Raw genomic sequence first — 26820 nt, 5'->3', positions numbered from 1 at the left:
ATTATTTTCAAAGGTCCAAAGATGACTCTCTGGCCCCTGCAGGTGGACATTGTGATAACTCAGAAGGCCCTGATAAAAGAGAGCACTTCCCCAATAATTAAAAAAACAAAACAAAAAAGCCCCCAAGATAAAACTTAAATGGCCAGTGTGAGTCATGTCTACATTGCTAAACCAATCACTATGGCCAGGGAGAGGGTGGTGAATTATCCTAAATGGTAAACTTGGGTTTCCTTCTTACTCACTGGGACTGGGGAATAGAGGCAACTTCACGCTGTATGTGAGAGTGGAGGAGCGTTGATTCTCAAAAAATAATGCCACACAGCCCAAAATCATATCCACCACAGTCATACCTCCTGGCTACTTGTGAGGCTTGAACAAGATAATATATTGAGCTTGTTCTTAGTACATGCTCAGTTAATAGCTTGCCTTTGTCTTCTCCTCTCGGACCCCTGAGTACCCAGAGTTAGGTGGGCCCGAGTTCGATCCTAATTCCGATGTGTGACACGGGGCAAGTTATTTAGTTGCTCTGGGCCTCAGATTGCTCCTCTGAAAAATGGCAGTGATGAGAGGCCCTACCTCTTGGGACAGTTGTAAATAAATGCTTTGGGACATGGCATTCAGTAGGTGCTCTGTAAGTGGTGGCTTCTGCTCTCGCCAGCCTTCTCTCTCTATGCACACCTGCCCCAGCAAACTGTGCTGGCTGTCTTTCCCCACTTCCAAGGCTTTGCACCTGTGGTCACCTCTACCTGAACACTTCTTCCTGCTGGAATCCATCCTTCAAGGCTCAGTCCAAATAATTCCTCCTCCATGAAGTCTCACTGCTGTGAGCCTTGGTTTTCTCAACTGCAAACAGGGATTATGATATTATATCAACCTCTTAGGGCTGATATAAGGAGAAAATGAGACTAGTCATGTAGAGCAGCTGACACAGTGCCTGGCATGGTAAGAAAACAATAAATTTTGGCTTGTTATTGTTATGTCATTGTTATTAGATGTTCAGCTGCTAATTCAAGCTTGTATTTCCCTTAGTACCTGACACAGGGTGAGGACTCAATGAACATTGCATTTTGGGTGGTCCTGTTGGGGCCCTGGCTTCTAAACCCATAAATCCAACCAACCAACCAACCAACCAACAATTCATCCATCCATCTACCCATTCACTTTTCATTTAAGGTACCGGAATTTGTGGAGTGAGAACACCATACCAAACTCTGTGCTGGGCAATGGGGATCCAGCTTTGCAAGACAGACACAGTCCCTGCCCTCACAGTGCTAGTCTGGGTAGGTGGGGAAGCAGAAAATGAATGAGTGAACAAATAAATAAACAAGACAACTGCAGTTTGTGGCAAATCACCAAGGAGGAAAAGCAGTGGGGGAGGAATGAGTAGCTGGAGAGGACTTTTGTAGGTTTTTTTTTTTTTAAGACTTTATTTATTTTTTTTTAATTTTTATTTATTTATGGTAGTCACAGAGAGAGAGAGAGAGAGAGGCAGAGACATAGGCAGAGGGAGAAGCAGGCTCCATGCACCGGGAGCCTGATGTGGGATTCGATCCCGGGTCTCCAGGATCGCGCCCTGGGCCAAAGGCAGGCGCCAAACCGCTGCGCCACCCAGGGATCCCAAGACTTTATTTTTTAAGTAATCTCTACACCCAGTGTGGAGCTTGAACTTACAACCCCAAGATCAAGAGTCACACGCTCCACTGACTGAACCAGCCAGGTGTCCTAGGAGGTGTTTATTTTGAATCAGGTTGTCAGGGACAGCCCCTCTCAGGAGGAAATATGAGAGATATGAAGGAGCCAGCCATTGAGAAATCTGGAGGGAGAGCTTCACAGGCAGAGAAAACAGCAAGTGCAAAAGTCCTGAGGCAAGAATGCTCTTGGCATGTTGAGGAGCAGATAGATGGCCAGTGTGGCTGGAGGAAAGTGGGAAAGAGCAGAGGAGAAGAGATCTAAAAGGTCAGCACAGGGATCCCTGGGTGGCGCGGCGGTTTGGCGCCTGCCTTTGGCCCAGGGCGCGATCCTGGAGACCAGGGATCGAGTCCCACGTCGGGCCCCCGGTGCATGGAGCCTGCTTCTCCCTCTGCCTGTGTCTCTGCCTCTCTCTCTCTCTCTCTCTGACTATCATAAATAAATTTAAAATAAAAAATAAAAAATAAAATAAATAAAATAAAACAAAATAAAATAAAATAAAAGGTCAGCACAGGGGCAGCCCAGGTGGCTCAGCGGTTTAACACCACCTTCAGCCCAGGGTGTGATCCTGGAGACCCGGGATCGAGTCCCATGTCAGGCTCCCTGCATGGAGCCTGCTTCTCCCTCTGACTGTATCTCTGCCTCTCTCTCTCTCTCTATCTGTCTCTGTCTCTCATGAATAAATAAAATCTTAAAAAAACAACTCTGCTTGAAAGGAAAGGAAAGGAAAGGAAAGGAAAGGAAAGGAAAGGAAAGGAAAGGAAAGGAAAGGAAAGGAAAGGAAAGGAAAGGAAAGGAAAGGAAAGGAAGAAGGAAGGAAGGAAGGAAGGAAGGAAGGAAGGAAGGAAGGAAGGAAGGAAGGAGGGAAGAAAGGAAGAAAGGAAAGGTCAGCATGGGGGCCAGACCAGGCAATGGCCATATAAGCCCCGTAAGAGTTTGGACCTTGGGTTAAGTGCAGTAGGCAGCCACTGGAGGGCTTTAAGAAGGGGAATGATAGGACCTAGTTCCTACCTTATAGATGGGCATGTAACTCACTCCAGGAGAAATTGAAAAGGCTTCTCCGAGGTGACATTTCTGCCAAGTCTTGAAGGAAGTGAGAAAGCCAACTGTGTGTGTGCAAGAGAGGGTGGGAAAGAGTCTCTCCAGCCCCAAGGGACAGCAAATGGGAGGTGCTGAGGGCTCTGCTGACTTTGCCTTTTATTTATTTATTTTTAATTTATTTTTTATTGGTGTTCAATTTACTAACATACAGAATAACCCCCAGTGCCCATCACCCATTCACTCCCACCCCCCGCCCTCCTCCCCTTCTACCACCCCTAGTTCGTTTCCCAGAGTTAGCAGTCTTTACGTTCTGTCTCCCTTTCTGATATTTCCCACACATTTCTTCTCCCTTCCCTTATATTCCCTTTCACTATTATTTATATTCCCCAAATGAATGAGAACATATAATGTTTGTCCTTCTCCGACTTTGCCTTTTAAAACAAGAAAATGAGAGGCTAGTGGGGGTCCAGAGAAGGAAGGTGTTAAAGAAAAGGTATTTTAATGACACTTGTCATAGACCGTAGGGCAGACTTCCCTCAGGACATTGCAGCAGGTAACAGGCAGAGAGTGCTGCAGTGAAGGGAAAGGAGTTGGGCCCGAATCCCAGGACAGCACTGCCAAGTGGGAGTTTCAGCTGAGGAGCAGGGTGGCTTCGGTGCTTGGAAAATCCCTGAGAGGAGAAGGTGGCTTGTTGGGGGGATTCTGGCTGAGTATTTGAGGGACTCTTCTGGGACACAAGAATGATTGTCCTCATTATCCAAAGCCCTTGGCGGGGCATGAAGGGAGACAGGGGAAGAAGACTGCTGCCAATAATAAGCACAACGTGTGCTGCACTTTGCATGTGTGTCTTGAAGACCCTTGAACTTCTGCCCCTGTTGCCTCTCTTGCTTCATCCTCTCTTATTCTTCACTTCAGTCTCCCTGCTCCAACCATGTTCCCACCCCAGGTCCTTTGCACTTGCTGTTCCCTCTGCCTGGAATGTTTTTCCCACTGATGGTCACATGGCCAGCTCCTTCTTATCATTCAGGTCTCAGCTCGAATGTCACCTCCACTGAGAGGCCCTGCCTGACCACCTCAGGTAAACATATCTCCTACTCATCCCTTTCCTACCAACCTGCTGAATATTTTCTTAGCAGTTACCATCACCCAAAATCATCCTATTGACCTGTTATTGTTCATTGCGTCCTTCCCTCTACAAGATGGTCAGCTCCACACAAGCTGGGGTTTCAGCCTGATTTGTTCACTGCTGTATCCCGAGCCTAAGATGGTGCCTGGTGCATCATTGAACAGACGGGTGGATGGACAGCTGGATGGATGGATGGACAGATAGGCAAATGAACAAGATTAATCCCTATAAAAACCTGACCATGTAGGTATTCTTATATCCTTTTTATAGACGAGCAAACCTAGGCTCAAAGAGGCGACAACAATGGGGAACATTGATTGTCCAGGGGCAGGACTTAAACTCAGGTCCCACTGACTCCACTCTTCTCTTCAGTCCCCCACCAATGAATAGTAATAATAACTCATGATAATAGACCCCACATTAAAGTGGTCTTATATGAAGCTCACATCTTCCTTCCAGTTTAAAATAAATATGCAGTGAACATTCCCTGGGCCCTTGTTATATGCCCGGCACCACATGCATGATTGCATAGAATCCTTAATGAAGTAGGAACTGTTTGATCCCGTTGCGCAGGTGAAGAAACTGAGGCTCAGAGAGGTTAATTTTTCCAGGAGTTCACAGCTGGAAAATCAGGAAGCTGGAATTAAAACACAAATCTGTGGGACACCTGGGTGACTCAACTGGTTTAAGCATCCAACTCTTGATTTCGGCTCAGGTCATGATCTCAGAGTTCTGAGATCATTTTCTCTCTCTCTCTCTCAATAAATAAGTAAATAAATAAACTCTATTAAAAAATAATTAAATGAAGTCAAATGCAGGCCTAGGTTCTTTTTTTTTAAGATTTTATTTATTTATTCATGACAGATACAGAGAGAGAGGCAGAGACACAGGCAGAGGGAGAAGCAGGCTCCACGCAGGGAGCCCGGCACGGAACTCTATCCCGGGTTTCCAGGATCATGCCCTGGGCTGAAGGTGGCGCTAAACCGCTGAGCCACCCAGGCTGCCCCAGGCCTGGGTTCATTAACCAATACATTTTAGTGCCTCCCTCCCACTGGACCTAGTTTATTCATTTTTCTACTCATTTATCATGCTTCTTCCTGTGTTTGATGAATGAATGAGGACAGGGTTCACTGTCAAAGACAGGATGAAAATGCATATTACAGAGTCTTCCGGATGACTTTGACCCTTTCAGTTAACTTTTTGTCAGATCTGATGAGATCATCATTGTTTTTAACCTTGTGTCGTCACCGCTGGTTGGGCTCATACCAGAAGTATCAATTTAGCTGTTATCTTGATGCTTACCTGGGTTCACATTACTAATACTTCCAAGCTGTTGTTTCTTTACAAGGATCTCTGTAAGGCATTTGCCTTTGTCTGCGAGGACTAGTTTGCTTAAAACCAGAGAATAGAATCTGCACTCCCAACTCAGCTAGATGAATTAGTCAGGCTACTCTCGATTACCCTGCAGTGATGAGGAAACACACAATCTCAAGACTCTACACATCAACGTTTTATTTCTCACTTGTGCAATTCCCACTAAGGACCCAGTAACAGTGCAGCATGGCCCTCTTCCAAGTGGTGGTGACTCAGGATCCACTGTCATCTCAACACGAGACCTCCATTCTTGCTGAGGAGAGGAAGGGAACTCACACCCACTCACCCTCAGCCCAGAAGCCATCTACATCATCCCGGTGCAAAGCCCATTGGCCACAGCGAGTCACATAGTTCTGCACAGAGGAAGTAGAAGCCTCCGGTGTGCCCAGGAAGAAGACAGGAATGGGAGAGGAATGAGTCCTAGAAGTCTCTTCCATGCCAGGCATACACTGCAGGGCTGCCGGCAAAGATGTGAGGGTTTCTTTGCCACCCTGCCGAATGGAGGTTCCCCTTCTTCTTCCTCCAGGGCACTTCTGTTTCCCCGATAGCTGTAGAGAGCAAGCAGGGTGCCAGTGTTGGTTCATGGACTCGACATCAGTAAAACTGGATTTCTTCTTTTCTTTTCATTATTAAAGTAGAAATAATAGGAATTTCTCTCTTTTTAAAAATCTGCTTCCAATGCTATTATGTTTATTAAATCTATCCTGGTTATTTTTATTTGTATTATGGTGAGACCACTTAACGTGATATCTACCCTCTTTACATTTTTAGTGTACTATGTAGAATTGTTGACTCTGAGTACAGCGTTGGATGGCAGGTCTCTAAGACTTACTCATCAAATGCCAGTCTTTCTGCACTTTCTGCACCTCCCGGTGCATCATACTGTGGACGTACCTGCATTGGAGACCATCTCCTTATAGCCCTTGTGAAGCACTTTATAGGTTTCAGAACACTTACTGCATCCCCAAGAGGAAAGCAGGGTGTAGATCTCAGACCTCTCTGTCAAGGGAGGCAATGATGCAAATCACTTCTGGCCACAGGCAAGCATGACCTCTCCACACTATCCTTTCCCCTGCCTTGGCAAGAATGGAAGTCACATTTGGGATGATAGAGCCTCTGTTTCCCTGAGTCACTGCTTGAAAAGGAACTATGCTGGAGAGCCAGCAGATTCTCAGTGGCTGTTCCATGAGAAGGACCAGAGATGTGAAGATACTTGCTTAAGGATGCCCAGCCAGAAATAGAAAGTAAGTCTCTTGACGACCCATGCATCCATTTCACCTCAACATGAATCTCTAGTGAGACTAAAATGCTACATGAAAAAGACCTGTTGTTAAGCTACCCAAATCTTTCCTTCTAAATGTATGTTGGACCTTAACCAGCAAATCGGGCTATTGTGAAGAATGACCACGGAGCCATCATTCTGACACTAGCCAGAGTGGTGTCCAATCCCAGCATCCAGACCAATGTATTTCGCTTCCTTTAGCACCCTCAACTGCCCTGGCCAGGCTCTCAAAGGCTACCCACTCCACTCCCCATCCTGCCAGATTCAGGGGACAAAGGAACAGATTTGTAGCTCAGCAGAAGCCATGGACACTGTCCTTACCTAACATTCCCTGTGCTCCTTGTTTCTTATTCACTACACTGCTCACTGCAGCAGGGGTGGACTGATACCATTCATCACTGTTGAGACCAAGAGTCCCTTCCTCAACTCTGTGTGCCCTCAGCAAATACAGGGAATTGGCAATCACTCAGGCAGGAAGAACATTGCTCTGATCACATTTCTCACTATGCATTCCTCCCTCTGCTGGGACCAGAGTCAAGTCTCCATCACCACCACCACCACCAGAGGCATCGTCCTCAGAATGGCAGGTCGTAATGTCACCAGCTCCCAGAATCCCTACTTTAATTTAACAAGGCTCATGGGAACTTAATTCACCTGTTAGGAGAAGGATGTCCAGCCCAGATCTTGTAGGGAAGAGTCAGATCATCTGGGGAAGATGGTTCAAGTGAGGACATAAGCAAAGAACCATAACCCAGACCCTAGGATTCTGGGATTAAAAAGGTCCTCAGGTGTTAAAACAGAAGGGCTTCAGAGCCTAGAAGACATGGGATCGAACCCTGCCTCAGCCATTTCCCTTGTTGTCACACTGGTTATTGTCTTTGTAAGCCTTAGTTTTCCCAGTTATAAAATGAGGGCAAGGGGTACAGCACAGCCTGCAGGTGGTTTTCAGAATGAAATGAGATTCCTCATTCCATAAATACATATTGAGCATCTACTGTGTGCTCTGAGGACCCAAGATTGAGAAAAATCAAACACAAACTTCTGTCCTCAAGTTGCTTACATTCTACAGAGGTGGGCATTATTGTGAAATTGCAACATCGATAGCATTATAAAGAGAAAGACATGTACTCTGAAAGACTGCAATTACAAATTTGACCTGATTAAATCAAGTTCAGGGATGGCTTCCCTGAGGAGGATCACCTGAGCTGAGCTAAGAAAAATGAGGAGGAGCTGACCAGGCAGAGTGGAGGAAAAAGCATTGCAGGCAGAAGGCATAGTGTGGGCAAAGGCCCTGTGGCAGGAAGGATCATGAGAATGGTGAGGGACCAAAGGAAGACTAATGTACCCGAAGTGAAAGAGCAAAGTACAGGATAAGCCTGGAGAGTTCAGCAGAGTATAGACTAAGTGATTTTAACAAGACCCCAAAATACAGTGGTTTAAACAAGATAGACATTATAAGGTAGACTAGGAGTTGGCAAACTTTGTCACTAAAGGACCAGTCTAGGGCTGGGATTAACTTCCATCTCAGATCCAAGATAGTTACTTCAGCTCTGCCCATCACATCTGCCTCCCAGCCAGAAGAAGGAGAAAACAAAGGGCAAGCATCATTTCTGCTCATATTCCATTGGTCACACCTAGTCACATGGCCTCATCTAATTGCAAGGGAAGCTGGGAAATACAGTCCTTATTCTGGGTAGCCTCATGTCCAGCTAAAACTGTACAATGGATGAAGGGAAGAACAGATATTGGGGATATTTAATGGTCTTTGCCACAGTGGGCCAGAGTTTCTTTGGGGGAAACCAGGAAGGAGTCTGTTTGCAGTGGTCCAATGGGAGATGCTGGTGGCTTGGGGCAGGGTGGTAGCTTGCAGGTAGAGAGGGAATGGAACGGACCCAAACATGTTTGTAAGCCAGAATTGGCAAGACTTGGTGATGGATTGGAGGTGGAAACAAGGATGACCCTAAGTTCCTGGCTTTCACAATTAGATGCAAATCTCGTCTGGAAAGTTCTTCATACACAGTAGCAAGGGCAGTAAGTGGTTGCAGTCTTCAGTATTGTGGGTACAGGATGGCAAACCCAACACCTACAGTGACCTGATAGATAACGAAAGGAGTGAAGGGGCCTGTGGGAAACTGGGGAGCCTGAGCCCTGTCTACAGGGGCCACTGCTTCTTAGCTCCAGGCAATGGTTGCAGTCGGGAATGCAGGTTGAGTGTAGACATCATCTGACTTGCCAAGGGAATGTGAAAATCTGGATTTTTATGTGAAATCTTCCCAATTTTGAAACTTGAGCAAATAAGTAAAAATAAATTTTTCAGCCCAAAGGCCTCTGATTTATAATGCCTACAATACCCCCCAGCAATGCCACTGTACCCCCTTTCTGCCTTTGTGACTCTGTTGCCCCCTGTTGAAGGCTGTTGCCTGGCTCACCCCAGAGCCTCTGCCTTCATCCATTGTTGTCCAGACACATCCTGTCCCTTTGTGCCCAGGAGCGCCACCTGCAGGCTCTCGACTCCCAATTTCTCACCAATCCCCCACCAGTGGCCTCCACTGCAGTGAGGAGAGGGGGGCAGACCATCAGTCTGCTCCCAATCCCCTTAATCGGATCTGCACCAGTGACCCTTCTAATTAAAACTCCCTGGCTATAATCTCCCTTTAAAGCTAGGGAAGCGGAAGGGCCATAAAAGGAGCGAAAGGTTTGCTGGTCCGGAAGCTGCCTCCTCCTACGTCCTTGAAACCATCTTGTGGACACCCACAGACCAGAGATCAAGTCCCAGATCTACCTCTTCCAAGTTATGTGGCCCTGGAAAAGCCACTTCGTTCTCTGAGCCTCCCTTTCATTCATTTGCTTGTTCATTCACTTACCAACTATTTAGGGAGCACCTACTCTGTGCCAGGCACTGTGTCAGGAGCTAAGGACACAGCAGTACAAGATAGACTCAGCCTGGGTCCTCATGAGCCGATGTTGTTTTGCAGGACCCAGAAGCGAAAATTTCAGCTCAGTAAGATCAGTGCTATGATGGGCGAAGCTTCGGAGCTGTGGGCGTCCAGAGCATGGACATGCCCAACCCAGACCTGGGGGTCAGAGCAGGCTCACTGGCCACTATGTTGAGGGCTGATGGGCAGTAGGAATCAGCCAGGAGAAGTGGAGGAGGAAGGGCACAGAAGGCAAAGGGAACAGTATGGTGAGGACTTCAAAGTATGTGCAACCATGGCAGTGAGGCTTGGGAACTATAAGTGTTTTCACCTGGATTCAGTATAGAATATACAGTGGGAAATTCAGGAAATAGTCTGGAGAGTGAGAAGAAAGGTAGTCAATATAAAAACCCAAATCTCTCTATCACTCTTCATCAGCTCCTCCTGCCTCTCCAACCTCTCCTCCTGCCCTCCAACTCTCCCTCTTACTCAGCCCTCACCTACACTGAGCTGCTTTGTGTTGTTGGATTGAACCAAAATCATTCCCACCTCAGGGCCTTTGCACATGCTATGCCTTCTGCCTGGAATGCTCAGGTCTTTGAACAATATACTCCTCATCCTCAAGTCTCAACAACCAGGGCACCTCCTAAAATAGGTCTGCCCTAACTACCCAACTTCATGTGGACACCCTACCCCCTTGCTTCCCTACTGATCCCACTGGTTTGTTTTTCTCAATAACATGTAGCACTTAATACTATCTGACATCATCTTGCTTTTTTATGGGTTTATGGATTGTCTTGTTCATCTCTCCCTCCCAGCTCCTTGAGGCCATAGAAACAGTCTTTCTTATCCATGTTGCACCCCCAGCAATTAGCAAATCACCTGATAATTACACATGCCAGTTAAATGTGAAGATTAGAACTTTATCCAAGAGTTTGTGGAGCCATTTACAGGATTTACAACAGGGCTATGGGTTGGTTGGAGTCTTGCTTCTCTCCTGGGACCTATCAGGCTGGTTGTGAGGATCAAAAGCAATGGGATATTCTTTATGGAAAGCAAAAATTTTATAGTTTTATTAAGACTTATTTTACATATCATCTAATTAACCATTCCTGGTGTGCAGCTCCCTGACTTTTTAGTAAATTTTCTAAGTTGTGCAACCATCACCCTAAATCAATTTTAGAACACTTTATCACCCCAGTGACATCATTACAACTGTTAATCCATATTCCTACCCTGCAGCCTCTAATCTGCTTTTTATCTCTATAGATTTGCCTTATCTGGACACTTTACTTAAATGGAATCCTATAGTATGTGGTCCTTCATGTCTGGCTTCTTTCACCCAGCATCATGTTTTTGAGGTTCACCCACATTTTAGCCTGTGCCAGTCCTCCATCCCTTTTTATGGATAAGTAATATTTCATTCTAAGGATATACCACAGTTGATCACATCATCAGTTGATAGACATTTGGGTCACTTCCACTTTTTTATTTAGGGATAATGCTGTTATACACTTGCTTGTGCATGAAGAGCAGTTTCCAAATAAAAGTACACTTATCACAACAAGCCCTGAATAATATACAGAATTGTTGAATTACTGTACTGTATGTTGAAACTAATATAATACTGTAGGTTAACTATCCTGGAATTAAAATTTAAAATTATTAAATCATTTATGACACTTGTTTAAAAAAAAAAGCAATTTCTAAGCCCTGATCATCTCTCAGCTTGCTAGAGCTTCTAATGTCCCTCTATGGGTTTGACACCAATGGGCTGCGTACCCATGAATGAGTCCCTTCCCTTCTCTGCTTGAGTCTCCCCATCTTTCCACACAGGAGCCTGTGCCCTTTTATGCACAGATATTCTGTGCCTTGTTCACATTCCTGGAAGAGCAGGGGAGTATGTGGAGGAAATGATAAACAGTTTGTATTTATAGCTGCTGGAGCCAAAGGTGGGCATCCCCGTGATCAACCACCAGAGCTGACAATTAGGAGGAGGGCCTAGCTCCAGGACCCCTGGATCCCACCCTGGGAACTCCCACCTGCTTTTCTCTTCCCCCAGAGGACCAAAGCCTCTGCCCTCATTTAGTGCAGACAGGTGGGTTCCAGGATCCAGAATCTCCTCACAGGGAGGGAATTTGAGGACTGCCTCCAAGTCCCTTGTCCTGATGTTTGCCTTTGCTCCCTGGGTTCCTGGAGTCCTGCCCAAACTTGATTGGGCTCAGATCCCAGGAAAACAAAGCTGGAAATGCAGAGGCCCAGACAGGGGTTTGACAAGGGCTGGGAGGACTCTGGGTGCTGGCTGGTCCCCCCACCCCTAGGGTCCTTCCCAGAGACCAGGTCAAAACTGTTTGTTTGGGTTTCAGGCTGTTTGTGGGATGTCTGCTGCCTTAGCAGGCACTGGGGCCCACAAACCTCAGCAACCAGTCCAGGGGCAGGGAGTGGGCATGATGATAAATCACCTGGATAATAATTTAATAACATAACACATATTAAACAGCTGTTATGTTATGTGGTAAGTAATCAGTTACTTTCATCTCCTTTCTAGAGATAAAAATGGAGAAATGGAGGCTCAGAGAGGGGAATCGATTCGTCCAAAGCCAACAGCCAGGGATAATAGTGTCAGGACTCAAACCCATATCCAAAACCAGCTCATACATTAAATATAATACATCACTACAGAGTGATGACGGCAATAAAAGCTGATCTAAGGGCCTTATGAATTCATTGAACTCTCGTTGCAGCCTCCAAACCCCCCCCCCCACTAGCCCAAATCTTACAGATAAGGAAACTGAGGCACAGAGGGTTTAACTCCCACTTGGAAGTTCCCCAGCCAGGAAGTATGGCCCTGACTCTAAAGGCTTCAGTGGGTCTAAGAAAGGAAACTTTTCTGGGCGGGGGGGGGGGGGGGGGGGGGGGGGGGGGGGGGGGGTGAAGACCCTCACACAGCAGGCAGGGCAAGAGGCCCCAGGTGCTCTGACCCTCCCAACACAACCCTGAGCAGCAGATGGCCCTCCCACAGGAGCCAGTGAGGCCTCTGCCCCCTTTTCTTCTTTCCTAGGTGTCCTGGGGCTGAGAGGAGGGGAGGGGAGGGCACATTCTCAGGTACACAGGTGGTGCCTGCCCTTAGAATAACAGGCCCTAAGGACTGTACATAATATGTGCATAATATGCCGGGTGCATAATTCATGCATCTGTCAGCAGAACATCAATTATGTTGGCCTTCCCTGGAGTTGTCTAGGGGTTAGAAACTGGAGCAGGCTTCCCTTGCTAGCCTGGGGGGAGGGGGAGCAGGAATGGGACCTCCCAGCTCTTAAAGAAACAGGCTTCCCAGGAATCTGCTCCTCCTCCTGCAGGCTTCCTCCTTTGGAGGGGGTAGGGGTTGGTCTGTACCCACCTAGAGCAGCAAACTGCAGGGCTCACCCAAGGCCCTGGCTGGCTGCCCCAGAAAACCAGACCCACTTTGTGTCTAGCCCTGCGCTAATAATTCTACATGCATAATCGCTTTGTCCCCCTCTCTATAATTTATGAGGGACTGGCTACTGGTATACTCTAGGGTTTCTCTGCCTTGGTACTATTGACATTTTGAGCCAGATAATTCCTCATTGCAGTCCTGTGCACAGCGGGGTGTTCAGCAGCATCGCTGGCCTCTACCTGATGGCTGCCAGGAGCACTCCACCCCCAAGTCATGACAACCAAAAATTCCTGTGGCATTTGTCAGATTTTGAGGGGACAAAATCACTCCTCAGTTATGAATGACTGGAATATCCCCATTTCACAATATTCATAGGAAACTGAGGCAAGGAATGTTTCAATGCCAAGGCCACTCAGCCAGGAAACACAGGGTAGCAGAGCTGGATTCTACCTTTAGAGACCACACTCCTAACTCTGTGAAGGAGTTCCCAAAGTATGCTGCCGGAATGTTTTATTCCAATAAGCAGCTATTTATTTTAATGAATATTTAACGCATCTTTCCCTAGCACGCAAAATCAGCATCTTTGCAAATGTCATTTCTTAGGACAAGGCTAAAATAGAGACAAGGTGAGCAGTGTGTGGTGGTGGCATTTGGCTACTGAGTAGAAGAGTAGTACAAGCAGCAAAACAACAACATACAATAGGCTGTCAGTCCTGAGCCAGACAAAATAGTGATTTGTTAGGGACATATTAGCCCTGTATTTATTTATTTTTAATTTTTTTTTATTATTTATTTTTATGATAGGCACACAGTGAGAGAGAGAGGCAGAGACACAGGCAGAGGGAGAAGCAGGCTCCATGCACCGGGAGCCCGACGTGGGATTCGATCCTGGGTCTCCAGGATCGCGCCCTGGGCCAAAGGCAGGCGCTAAACCGCTGCGCCACCCATGGATCCCTAGCCCTGTATTTAAAACTCTCCAGAAAAGGGCAGCCCGGATGGCTCATCGGTTTAGCATTGTCTTCAGCCCAGGGCATGATCCTGGAGACCTGGGATCGAGTCCCACATCGGGCTCCCTGCATGGAGTCTGCTTCTCCCTCTGCCTGTGTCTCTGCCTCTGTGTGTGTGTGTGTGTGTGTGTGTCTCATGAATAAATTAAAAAAGAAAAAAAACAACTCTCCAGAAAAGAAAAGGGATGAGAAGAAATTGTGGTTACCCCCAGAGTGGCAAAGGACCCACAGACAATGTCAGCATTATTGTCACATACCGTTTCTTCACCCAGGTCATGGGTTCACAGGCATTCACTTGATTATGGTTTATAAATATATATAAATTTGATATACTTTTGTATGTATCGGATATTTCTTTTTGTAAAGTGATTACTGAGCACTGGGTATAAGGTTGATGAATCACTGACCTCTACCTCAGGGAGGGTCCACATGGGCCGGGTTTTAAAAGATAGATTGAAGTTCACTGAACAGAGAAGAGACACAGCCATGCAGGATTGACCAACAAACCATGTAGCCAGAGAAGCGTGATATTTGGGAACCTGAGGCAGAAGAGGCCCAAAGAGAGGGATCAAAGTAAAAATGTAGGCTTGACAACCCCATGTGGTGAGTAGGGATTCACTGCAGAGAACGGAGCCTCTCATGCCCACCCGAGCAGCAAGGGTATTGTCCCATGGGACATAGCAGGCCATTTCGGGACAGGGCAGGAAGCAAAGAAGAGCTGGACCACTTGGAGGCTGGGTGGACTAGGCTGATGGGGTGCTGTAGACTGAGAGACCACCCCCTACAAGGATGGACGGCATATATCAGACACTCTGTGTGCTGCTGGAAGCTGTCCTAAACACTTTGCTCATGTTAAGGCATTTACTCCTTGCAGCAGCCCTCTGAGGTAGACACTGTTATTTACCATCCCATTTTGCAGATGAAGATAAAATGAGGCTTAGAGTGAATAACTGGCTCAAGGTAAGCAAGTGGCAGAGCTGGGATTCAAACCCAGAACAACCTGACACCAGACCCCAAGCTCTAAATTGCCATCCCTACACCATCTTTCAGATCTCCTGTGTCCTTACTGCCAACCCCCAGCCTGGAAGTATTAGCCTTAAATCACTGCAGTGTCTGGGCTTCAGTTTGTACGTCTGTACAGTAAATGGATTTGAATAAATGACCTTTTTAGCTCAAACATCCAGGCATCAAGTGACTAGTGAGGTGTGAAAATACTCTTGAATGTTGAGGAACATCCTGTAGACTCAGGGTGTTAGGATGACCATCCTATTGGAGGTTGGTAACTAAGTCCCACTCTCTTCTCCTTGCAGATCCTTGCCATAATTTCCATCATGTTCATCGTCCTCTCCACCATTGCCCTGTCACTCAACACGCTGCCAGAGCTGCAGAGCCTTGACGAGTTCGGCCAGACCACAGACAACCCCCAGCTGGCCCATGTGGAGGCCGTGTGCATTGCATGGTTCACCATGGAGTATCTGCTGCGATTCCTCTCCTCACCCAAGAAGTGGAAGTTCTTCAAGGGCCCACTCAATGCCATTGACTTGTTGGCCATCTTGCCATACTATGTCACCATCTTCCTCACCGAATCCAACAAGAGTGTGCTGCAGTTCCAGAACGTCCGCCGCGTGGTCCAGATCTTCCGCATCATGCGTATCCTCCGCATCCTTAAGCTCGCGCGCCACTCCACTGGCCTCCAGTCCTTGGGCTTCACCCTGCGGAGGAGCTACAATGAGTTGGGCTTGCTCATCCTCTTCCTCGCCATGGGCATCATGATTTTCTCCAGCCTTGTTTTCTTTGCTGAGAAGGATGAGGATGACACCAAGTTCAAAAGCATCCCAGCCTCTTTCTGGTGGGCCACCATCACCATGACAACTGTTGGGTATGGAGACATCTACCCCAAGACTCTCCTGGGGAAGATTGTCGGGGGGCTCTGCTGCATTGCAGGGGTCCTGGTGATTGCTCTTCCCATCCCCATCATTGTCAATAACTTCTCTGAGTTCTACAAGGAGCAGAAGAGGCAGGAGAAAGCAATCAAGCGGAGAGAGGCTCTGGAGAGAGCCAAGAGGAATGGCAGCATTGTATCCATGAACATGAAAGATGCTTTTGCCCGGAGCATCGAAATGATGGACATTGTGGTTGAGAAAAATGGAGAAAATATGGGTAAGAAGGACAAAGTGCAAGATAATCACTTGTCTCCCAACAAATGGAAATGGACAAAGAGGACACTATCTGAAACTAGCTCAAGTAAGTCCTTTGAAACCAAGGAGCAGGGGTCCCCTGAGAAGGCCAGATCCTCTTCTAGTCCTCAGCACCTGAACGTCCAGCAGTTGGAAGACATGTACAATAAGATGGCCAAGACCCAATCTCAACCCATCCTCAATACCAAGGAGTCAACAACACAGAGCAAACCAAAGGAAGAACTTGAAATGGAGAGCATCCCCAGCCCTGTAGCCCCTCTGCCCACACGTACAGAAGGGGTCATCGATATGCGAAGCATGTCGAGCATTGATAGCTTCATTAGTTGTGCCACAGACTTCCCTGAAGCCACCAGATTCTCCCACAGCCCTTTGGCATCACTTCCCAGCAAGACTGGGGGCAGCATAGCCCCAGAAATGGGCTGGCGGGGAGCTCTGGGTGCCAGTGGCGGTAGATTTGTGGAGGCCAACCCCACCCCTGATGCCAGCCATCGCTCTACCTTCTTCATTGAGAGCCCCAAGAGTTCTCTGAAGACAAACAACCCCCTGAAGCTCCGAGCACTTAAAGTCAACTTCATGGAGGGTGATCCCAGTCCACTAGTCCCCGTTCTGGGGATGTACCATGACCCTCTTAGGAACCGGGGGGGCGCTGCAGCTGCTGTCGCTGGACTGGAGTGTGCCACACTCTTGGACAGGCCTGTACTGAGTCCAGAGTCCTCCATCTACACCACAGCAAGTGCTAGGACGCCCCCCCGATCACCTGAGAAACACACAGCAATAGCATTCAACTTCGAAGCAGGTGTCCACCAGTACATTGATGCGGACACAGATGATGAGGGGCAGGTGCTCTACAGTGTAGATTCCAGCCCTCCCAAGGGTGTCCATGTGAGCACCAGTCCCAAGTTCAGCGTGGGGACAAGATCAGAGAAGAACCACTTTGAAAGCTCCCCCTTACCCACCTCCCCTAAGTTCTTGAGGCAGAACTGTATTTACTCTACAGAAGCATTGACTGGAAAAGGCCCCAGTGGTCAGGAAAAGTGCAAACTCGAGAACCACATCTCCCCTGACGTCCGCGTGTTGCCGGGAGGAGGAGCCCATGGAAGCACACGGGATCAGAGCATCTGAGCTACCCCAGCTGCAACAGAGACTTGTCGCAAGACCTGAGAGGCGTGCTGTTCAGCTTACCTGCCACAGAGCTTTTCCACACGAACTCAGAAAGGCTCTGCAAAGCCCCCCAGACAGAAGTGAAACTCCAGAGGAGGCTCTCCAAGGGCCTTGAGAGCCATGACAGGTACGACAGAATGAAGTTGGCCAAGCCACAGGATATGGTGTCTCCTTGTAACAAGTCCACTGCCCTCTTTGGAAGATAACATGGGCAGAACTCACAGCCACCACTACCACATGCTGGACCTAACCAAGGCCACACACTCCCCACTTGTCTGTCATGGCTCTCCATCACAGCCTCAGGGTTGGAGGTGGGGGCAGCATCACCATCCCTCCTGGCTTCAGCTGGAGAAGGATTCTGGAACAATAAGTGGCTGGGTTGACCAATTTCGTTTTGGGTGTTACCTGGCCACCTCTAGGAACTCCTGTCCATCACCTCCTGGATGGATCCCACTGTTAGAAGGCTACAGAAGATACTCATGTCATGGGGAAATTTCTGCGCCATAAGCCACGATCCCAGCGCAAAACCCTTACTCAAATGTCTTCATTGACTTCAGTGTTCCGTAGTACCTGAGATTTTATTTTGAAATATCATCAGGGTGAGTTGCACCACTTGTACTTGATTCTAATCGCCCCCTGGCAATCTGGGAAGGGTTCAGACGGCAGGCACTCAGCCAACAGTAGGAACTGTGAGCATTGCTTTAGGGTTGTATAAGGAAAACACTTTCTGTACATCACTAGTGTAGACTCAAAAGATATGCAAGTGTCAAATATGCAAAAGAAATAGCTTATTCAAAGAGACTGTATGTTACCGAAGAACAGAATAAAATCTGATTTTTTTTTTTACCTGCAAAAAATGAAAGGAAAAAAAAGAATCCCCAATTGAAATGCCCAATTCAGACTTTTGAATACTTCCTGCTGCAGCAGGGAAAGCATCTACTATAATAGAAATTCTTTTTTGTTTCCTGTGGTATTCAAGTTTTAAAAAAAAAGTTAAAATAAAAAGCACTTTATGTTTTTCAAAAATAGGTTCTACCAGGGACAGTGTCAACATCTTGCACTTTAAAACAAGCACTATTTCCCGTGGGCCACTTTTTGGGACTGTAGTTGGGTGGTTGCTCCATGCCTGTGTCCGGCCACGGTGGGGGATTTTGTGCTGGTATTGCCGTCTGCCATGTCAAAGTCTGTGGGCTCCTTCCCTGCCCCTCTGAAGCTTCCCATTAGCCCCCTTTGCGAGGAAGGGTACTTGAGCCCTTGTGTGGGGCCTCTCACAGAGTCACGTGTACCGGAAACATGCACATCTCAGAAGAGTACAGTAGACGGTGGGCATTGGGTGTTTACTCTGTTCTCTTTCTTGTCAACCAGCTGTTGGTGTGTTTTCAGTGTCACTGTCTGTACGGAAACTCAGCCCTCCTTTCTGCAGCCATCAATGCAGCCAGTACAGACAAAAGCAATAAGTATTCGTGTGCATTGTGAATGGTTCTGGTGTATCTCTTGGTGTTGGTCTTCCTGTCCTAGTTTGACGACCTGGCGTTGGCCTGCCTGAGTCGGGTCCAGGATGGAAGTGTTGGCCATTCCTCAGTTCAGAAACATTGGGTTGAGCCACTGATCAGCATGATGCCATGTTGTTGGCCCATCTGTCAGTAAAGATGACCTGTCGTTGATCTGCCTGTCTTTAGTACAATGGACCGATGTCGTTCTCTTAATACAACATTGATGGATGATGTCCCAAGTCCAGTAGCGTAGATCTGCCAATCCACAATCCAGTGACAGACATGCGTCTTCCTGATGGAACAAACATGGAGTGGTTCGCCTGTCCTTCATACAATATGTTACTGGTCTGCCTGTTAGTATGATGGCACGATCCATCTGTCAGTACACAGATACCACAGAGTCCTTCTGCGTGCCCTCTGTACAGTGGCATGAGGTTGGACCACCTGTCACAGGTATGATGACATGGAGTCATTCCACCTCCCTTAAAAACACAGTGTTCTCTGCTGAATACGTACCTGGTCCATACTGCTTCTCAGCGTCTCCAAGGACTGCGGATCCCTCCGAGTGTGTGTGTTACCGCACAAAACGAGGCCGAAGTATCTTGACGCTCCGAGGTTTCTTCAGAGCACCCCAGCAGCACCCGCAAAGGGGCAGGGAAAGTGGGAGGTCATCCCGTGCTGGGGGCATGCCAGAGAGAGGAAGCAGCAGCGGGCCCGAGTGCTTTGCGGGGCACACGGTGCGGGCTGGGGGCCTCCAGAGGAGCGGCCGCCGGACAGTCCTCCCCAGGCCATGTCAGCTCACCTGTCTCTTCCTTGTTTTTATCACCATTTCCGTCGGCCGTCAGCACAAACGTGAAAATTCAGGGAAAACAAACAAATGCTTTTTGATAAAAGTAAATAGTTGTGATTTCCGATTCAGATATTTTTAGAGCTGATGCTATCTGTAAAAAATTAATAACAATAATAATAGAGTCTATTTTACATATCAGGAAAGTGAACATGTTTAAATATAGCCATATATATAGCGAGAAGGAACTTACCACCCCTTCTTCAAATCAAGGCATTTCATTTGTTGGTTGAAGCAGATGAGAAGTGTACAGATTGGATATGGTTTTTCTTTCTTTCTTTCTTTCTTTTTTTTTTTTAAACTAATAACCAATTGGTGCAACTCTCCTTGTAACCAAAGGCCCTTTCTGCCTTGTGTGGTCACACAGGACCTGGCCCTCCGTTCCCCGTGTAGTTTGTCTGACCTTAAAGTAGCATTTTATTGAGTCACTTTTGAAGGACGAATTCAGAAGTATCATTAAGAACCTACCTTTTCAGGCTTACTAGCCAGAGTCCTATAGAGTTCTTATAGAAACAGAATAATTGAAACTCAGCATATACTATGCTTAGAAAGTATTGCATTTTGTTTTGGTTTTTTTCTTTTACTTGGTGTATGTATTGTGGGAATATAGCTTTTATCCTGTGCCCAACTCAAAATAGAGTATTGTAAGTTTTCCCAGGCCCCACCTGCCAAAAAAGGAACGTACCCCGATTTTTAAAATGTTGTACACCTTACCTGTACCTGTGTACATGCACTGGGAAATCTACCTAAGAGTCTCCATGGAGAAGCTGACCAAGACAGACAGGTCCTCATGGAGGAGAGGAAAGAGCATGGTCTGCAGGCAAATAAGCACTTTAACTCAGTGATCCATGTCCTACCCATTCCTGAACCAACAAAAATGGGAAAAATAAAAAATAAAAAATAAAAACAAGTCAACCCAAAGAAACCAAACTAGGGGCTGGAGCTGGTGAATGCCTGGTCCCTTTGGCGAATTCGGTGAAACCCTGGTCAAGAACCCAGCGGACCTTGGCTTCCAACTTCCACCATTAGCAGTAAGGGCTAGGGACCAGGTCTCTGTGTGTCCCCGATCACACGGGGGAGCCTGCGACCCACGGAGAGAGAGGTGGGCGAGCTCTGGAGGAGTCGGCTTGTTTTCACTTTTTTATCTTTGGGTAAAGACAAACAACAGGACTTTGGTGCAGTAGATTTCTCAGTGCCTTCTCTAGGAATTTTATCTTAAGCACACTTCATGGGGAAAGAAGAAAAGAGGATAGAACACATTGTCTCCGTGAAGTCCCTTTCTCTAAAAGCACTGGGGATCAAGAAGGAAGAAGACAGAAGAGGGGGGAACAGCAAAATCCTGAGGAGGCCATTCCTTTCACCTCACCCGGCTTGCCCCCGAGTAGCGCTGGTGACGACAAACTTTGCCAAACTGACTCCCAGCTCTCCTCCACCGCGTCTTGGTGACTGTAGCTTCACCCCTGCCCTTTCTCCTAATAAGACCCACTTTTCTGAGGAGAAAACACCACCACCAACAGTATTCTCTTCTGTACAACTGTGATGTATTGATGTTTGTAACATATCTGTCTTGTTCCAAGTCACGGCTGGAGTGTCTCGTCCACGGACAAGGGTTTGAAATTTAAACTTCACCATGGACAAGGGTCACTAGAGCCAGGTCTCCCTCTTTCTCCCCCTTCCTCTCTTCCCTCCCCTCCATGCCCCCCTTTCCTTATTTCTCTGCCAGCTAGTCTCAAGTAACACAACCCCAGGCTTCAGCCTCCATTTAGGTAACTTTGAATCCAATGAGATTGAAGTGACATGCCTCCAGGGCATGATCCTTTGGGAAAGGGCTTTTCCAGTGACGAGAGGAAGAAGGGGTCACCTCTGGGTCCCCTGCAGCCCTGAGCTCAGTTTCCTGTTTCTGGTTTCTCCCGGCTTATATGACAGCATGCAAATGCTTTCCCTCAGCCAGGGGGACCCAAACCAGCCTGGCTCCGCCCCCAAAATAACAGTTACCTCTGCATTTTCTGTTGCCATGTTTCTGGCTCTAGAAGTATCTGATGCAGGGCTGTATTGTAGGATATCCATGTATCTCAGAGTAGTCTATTTTTTATCTGTTGGGATAAAAAGTATGTAGGCATATGTGTGTTTTTAGCAAATTTGTAATAGGGATATTAAGTCTCATGGCTTCTTTTGTAATATAGAATAACATTTTAGGAGTTTTATGGTTGGTCATTCTCATAGCTGATATTTTCTGGTCTCTCTCATTTCCTCCCATCACCCCTTGGGCTTTCTTCCTTTTGATTCTGACTTTCTGAGGATGGGGAAGACATTGGATTCTGACTTCCTCATGCAGGCATTTCCTGACACTTGGCCTCGAATCTGTGGACACTGTTACTATCCTCGTTCTGTCTGTGTGTTTCTCCTATTTATTGTTCTTAAGAATCCAGGGCACAGATGCAGGAGTGAGACCAGGGGAAGCAGGGCTACGGATGGCCCTCAAAATCAGGATGGAATGTGGGCTGGTTCAGCTCCTTCTCCCCCACCCTGCTGGCATTTTGAAGAGACTGAATTTTCTCATCCCCAGAGATCTTGGGACTGAAAATCTCACGCAAGCAAACTTACCCCTGAGGTCCAGAACACACCCAAGCCCCTCTTGGCTGGCCTGTTGCCATCTCCAGTCCCCCGCTCCCCTGTAACATCAATTGGATCCGAAGGCCAGAGCATTTTCAGGTTCTTACAAACCTCAGAGAACATGCTGGGCCTCAGATCTCATCAACTTCTTATCAGTTCCTCATTTTAATCCATTTCCAACATCCTCACCAAAAAACAAACAAACAAACAAATAATAGACAAGCTTACAGCCAAACCCTGAGAAGACATGTCCCCCAGAATCTGCCATCTCATCTCCCCTTCCCTTCCCAGCTGCCTGGCTCCATAGCACCAGAGACTTGTGGCAAGGGCAGTGGTGTCTTTCCAGCTTCCACCTATCCGGGCCCTGAGGAGTTTCTGTACTGTCTTAATTCCACCTGGCAGCTTCCAGCCTCAGGTGGGCAGAGGACATCTCATGAAGCAGGATCTTCAGCAGAAAGCAATTCTCCACTCTTCAACTCATGCAGGAAGATGAAGAAAGGCCAGATGATTTCCAACTTGCATTCATTTAGGTGTTCATACCCCCATCTGCCTCACTATCAGCTTCAGGACTCTGGCCTCTGCCCAGATCAGAGTTCTGAGCTGAATCCAGGCCCCCATGGCAATGAACCATCCCCTTGGATAAACTCCAAGAGGAAACGAATCCAAGGACAAATGTAGAGTTTTCCCACCTCCAAAATTCCTGGTAATCTGGTTTGAACCAGAGCCCAATAAAATAGACTAAATTTTTAAAAACTTTTGCACAGGAAGAAAATAAAATTGTCTCTCAGTAGTTCACTAGGTTTGATGCCCAGATAAGCAAATACTCTATCCTGTGGCTGTTTTCATCTAGAGAGATATTGGGAAGTTTGGGTTTCTATCTACTGCCCCTGGTTTTCTTAACCTGGAATTTCTCCTGAACATCCCCAAATGCCAGCCTGAAGAAGTGGATTCGGAAGAGGCTCTGGTTAATCCAGTGGTCCCTCATCTTTTTCCCCTCACAATTGTGACTGTTCATTCCTCTCTGCAAAGATCCTGAAAAGATCCAAGGGCTGGCTAGGATAGGGGAAGGGGGGGCAGTTCTCCCGAAGAAGAAACCATCTGCCTGGAGGAGGGCTGCGAGCGAGCGAGTCTCCGAAAGCCACTGTTGTGTGAGAGAACGAAGTGGTCAGTTTCAGCTGGGTTTAAGGAGGTGCTTCTCAGGGGCAGGGCTGCCTCACCATGGAAGTCGGTGCTGTGTTGGGGCATGAGCTGCTTAAAAAGAAGCTAGATGATGCACAAAATGGATGTTGCAGAGGGCCCTCACATTGCATGGCAACTGGACTGAACAACCAGGGAAATTCATCCCCCTCCCCCAGGGAGGTCTGTATGTGATTTGGACATCTGGGTGCAGGCTCAAGGCATCAGGCAAAAGGAGGGAGTACAGTTAGCAGAAACTCAAATTCTAGGATCTGGAGTTCTCTGCAAGAGTGCCGGGGAAGGAAGTGGCAGCAGGATACCCTGCTTCCCTGCTGCTTCCTATCTTGGGCAATTTTAATGACCCTGCCAGTCATTCATCTAACCCATCCCCAGTGCCCTAACAGGAACCACACTGGGTAGGATGAGGCTTAATGCTACCTTCCCAGACCAGCCAAGAAATCGTCCCATCTCTGGCTGGCCATCTCATGGTGCTTCAGCTCTTCTGCCCAGACCCTGTGCCCTCACAGGCCTGAGGCTTTTTGTACAAGAGATGCAATTATCTTTTATCCACTAGCCAGCGGTCTAACTGCCCAGGCAATAGCAAATGGCACCACTCCAAAAGGGCTTTTTTTTTTTTTTTTCTGGCAAATAAAACAGAAAATCCCATTCAAGACATTTGAAATTCCCCACCCAATGAAGCAAGTCCAGAAGGACCAAAAGAGAGAGGCAGCTGTAATCCAATTTTGCAGCAAAACAAGGCTTCAGCTGCCAGTCTCCCACATCTGTAGCCCCTTCCCCAGTGAATCTGGATACTGCATTCTCCAAGGAGAGTATTTTATACAAGAGGTGGTTTGGAGGAGGCGAGGCTTCCCTCCCCCTAATTGTGTATTGTGGGCTTGGAGGAGGTGAGGCTTTGTCCTCAGGGTGACCCCAAGTCCAGGCTGTTGTAGGTGGTTTTATCATGAAGTGAGGCAAGACAATAGGGTGGCATGAACTGACTGAGCAGATACTCTCTCCCAAAACAAAATGAAACAAAAACCCAGTTCCCAAGATCCCCCTTTGAGGCTCTGTCCTACAGAAATATGTCACATTGGTGGCTACAATGGCATGACAATTCTGGAAAACGAAGGAGACTCCCAATTCTGTCTCAAGATGCTCTCAAGGGTCCTACACAGATCATCCCACACTTCTTGCCTCCCTGAGCTAATCCAGGTTTGGAAAACACAGAAGGAAGCACATGAGAAGATGCCTAAGAGATTCAGATTTCTCCACGGCTTTGGCTTATGGCCCCCTGATCTTCACTAGGGTTTTGGGCTCTCTCCGATAGGCCTGACATCGAAGCTCCATGTGCCTAATGGACAGGAAAGAAGAAGGTCAGCAGCTGCTGGGCTGGGGGCAGCTGACCTGTTTGCTCTCCAGACCTACCCTGGCTTCAGTCCCAGGCCAAGGGCTGGCAACGTCATTTTCTGTGCCAGGAACTCAGGGTTGTCCCCCAGTGTAGGCCTGTGGCACATAGTAGACACCCAACCAGTACTCTTTTGAGTGAGAGAATGTGTAAACGATTGACTTCTGAGTGAGTAAATACAGGAATTCATTGGTTCTTGCCTGGCTTGACGATATTGCTAACTGGGAAAGAAGGAGATGCCCGCCCCCCTGTAAACCGCACCAATTAAAGCCTGTAAGCCCCACCAATGCCATTTGCCCCTTGACTCAGTTGGGGGCAAGTGAATGTCCAAATTTGACATTCGTCTGCCCTAAGGGCCACAGTCTTCTCAGAGCTACGCTTCCAGGGGCCCCACAGGGCAGCCCCAGGCTCCTTCCTACTTTCCTATCCTGCATTCTTAGCCTCATGTTCTAGTTTAGCTCACAAAAAAGGGATTTGCTGGGGGCAGGAATTTGGGAGCTGACATCTGGAAACTGGATTGCATTCCCTGAGCCATGGAAGTCCAGCTGGAAAAGAGGGCCAACCCGCCCTCCGACTTTGAGAGCCAATGGGTTTTCCCCTATTTTCCGAGCCCCAGTGCCCCCCTAAGGTCGTGTGTGCCCCAATTCCATTAGCTAAGACCCTCTGTCTCTCCCAGGAACCATGGTGTGAGGTTGAGGCTTTCCTGCCAGCAAAGCCATTCTGATCACCCCACCCATGATGGGGGCCAAGCCTATCACATTAGCCATAAAAGACCAATGTCCTTAGCCATTCTTTTCTCGGGGTCGCATTTGTGGGTCCTGTTCATCTCTGGTCAGTTGATGTCTCTAGTCCTTCCTGTAAAGGTGAAAATGAGCATTGTGTGTGTGTATGTGCATGTGCGTGCACATACACACACACAAATACACACACACACACACACATAAACCAAACAACAAAAAAAACGGTGTCTTTTTATGCATGTGATGAGATGAAATTGTGACCTCCAGCTGCTGTCCTGTCTTGTAAAATATGTCCAAACGTTTAAGAATTTCTAAGCAAATGGTCCTTTAATGAAGTATGCACAGTTCAATAAAAAGGTATGGAGAAAACAAGCTTGGTGGAGTTTGTATTATTTTCTGGAGGGCTCAGGGAGATGGGGATGTGAAGATCTGCAGGGAAGACTAAATCCCTGGGGACCTATAGGGGCAGCACTGGCTCCATTTCTCCACCTGAAAGAGAGAGGGTATGAAAATGTAACTGGCTAAGCGTTACCCCAATATGCAAGCAATGGTAACACACCCCATGCTGTATTCATGGACCAAAGTCCAAATTCTGGTTATTTGCCTCTCGTGTCAACTGGGCCTGGACATTCTTGGCCCCACCACCTCTCTCTCATCAAAACGTCTCACGGTGCCTATGAGAGTCACACATAGGACTTTGACGATCCATCCCCCTTCTCTGCTTTACTGTTCTCCATAACATCACCCCGACACACTATATTTTATTTATATATTTTGTTTAATGTTTACTTCCCTTCAAACAGAGCGTAAATTCCTCCCTCCAAGAGAACATAAATTCAAGAACTGGAAAGCAAAGAGAATAAGGACTGGAAAACAAAACAAAACAAAAAAACCCAGAACAGAATATCCAAGGACCATGTGTGTGTCTTTCTATGTGTTTTGCTTTGTTTTTTTTTTTTTATTTTACCCACACAAATAGTAATATACCATAAACACTGCTCTGCATATTGCTTTTGTCATTTAATATATCTCGAAAATCATTCTGCATGTCTGTATTAATGCATGGAGAGCTCCCTCATTCTCTTGGGAGCCTCTGTTGTGTTCTATTGTACACAGTAATTGCTAGTCTCCTACAGCTGAGCATGAACATTGCTTCCAAACTTTTGTAATAACAAACAGTGCTGAAATGAATGGCCTGTCAGCGGTTCCTGTGGGCTCTGCCTCCAAAATAGATCTGGGATCTGTGCTTCCCGTCCCCTGCGCTGCTGCAGCTCTGGGCCACACCATCACCATCTACTGCCTAATGATGGCAACAGCCTCCAGACCAGGTTCTCCGCT

General features: G+C 47.3%; 1 protein-coding gene across 1 annotated transcript in view; it reads left to right on the top strand.

The window, feature by feature from the left end:
- The window catches only part of KCNB1 (potassium voltage-gated channel subfamily B member 1), a 101095-nt gene extending 75241 nt beyond the window's left edge, over positions 1-25854 (top strand). The window contains exon 2 of the mRNA XM_038572569.1: positions 15160-25854. Within this exon, the coding sequence (XP_038428497.1) occupies positions 15160-17169 (2010 nt within the window). The 3' untranslated portion in view covers positions 17170-25854. The remainder of the gene's footprint in view (positions 1-15159) is intronic.
- The last annotated feature ends 966 nt before the right edge of the window (positions 25855-26820 follow it).

The sequence above is a fragment of the Canis lupus genome, chromosome 24 (assembly GCF_011100685.1).
Source record: "Canis lupus familiaris isolate Mischka breed German Shepherd chromosome 24, alternate assembly UU_Cfam_GSD_1.0, whole genome shotgun sequence".
Classification (NCBI taxonomy): Eukaryota; Metazoa; Chordata; class Mammalia; order Carnivora; family Canidae; genus Canis; species Canis lupus.
The sequence above is the reverse complement of the archived record's forward strand: the minus strand, read 5'-3'. Positions and strand labels throughout refer to the sequence as shown.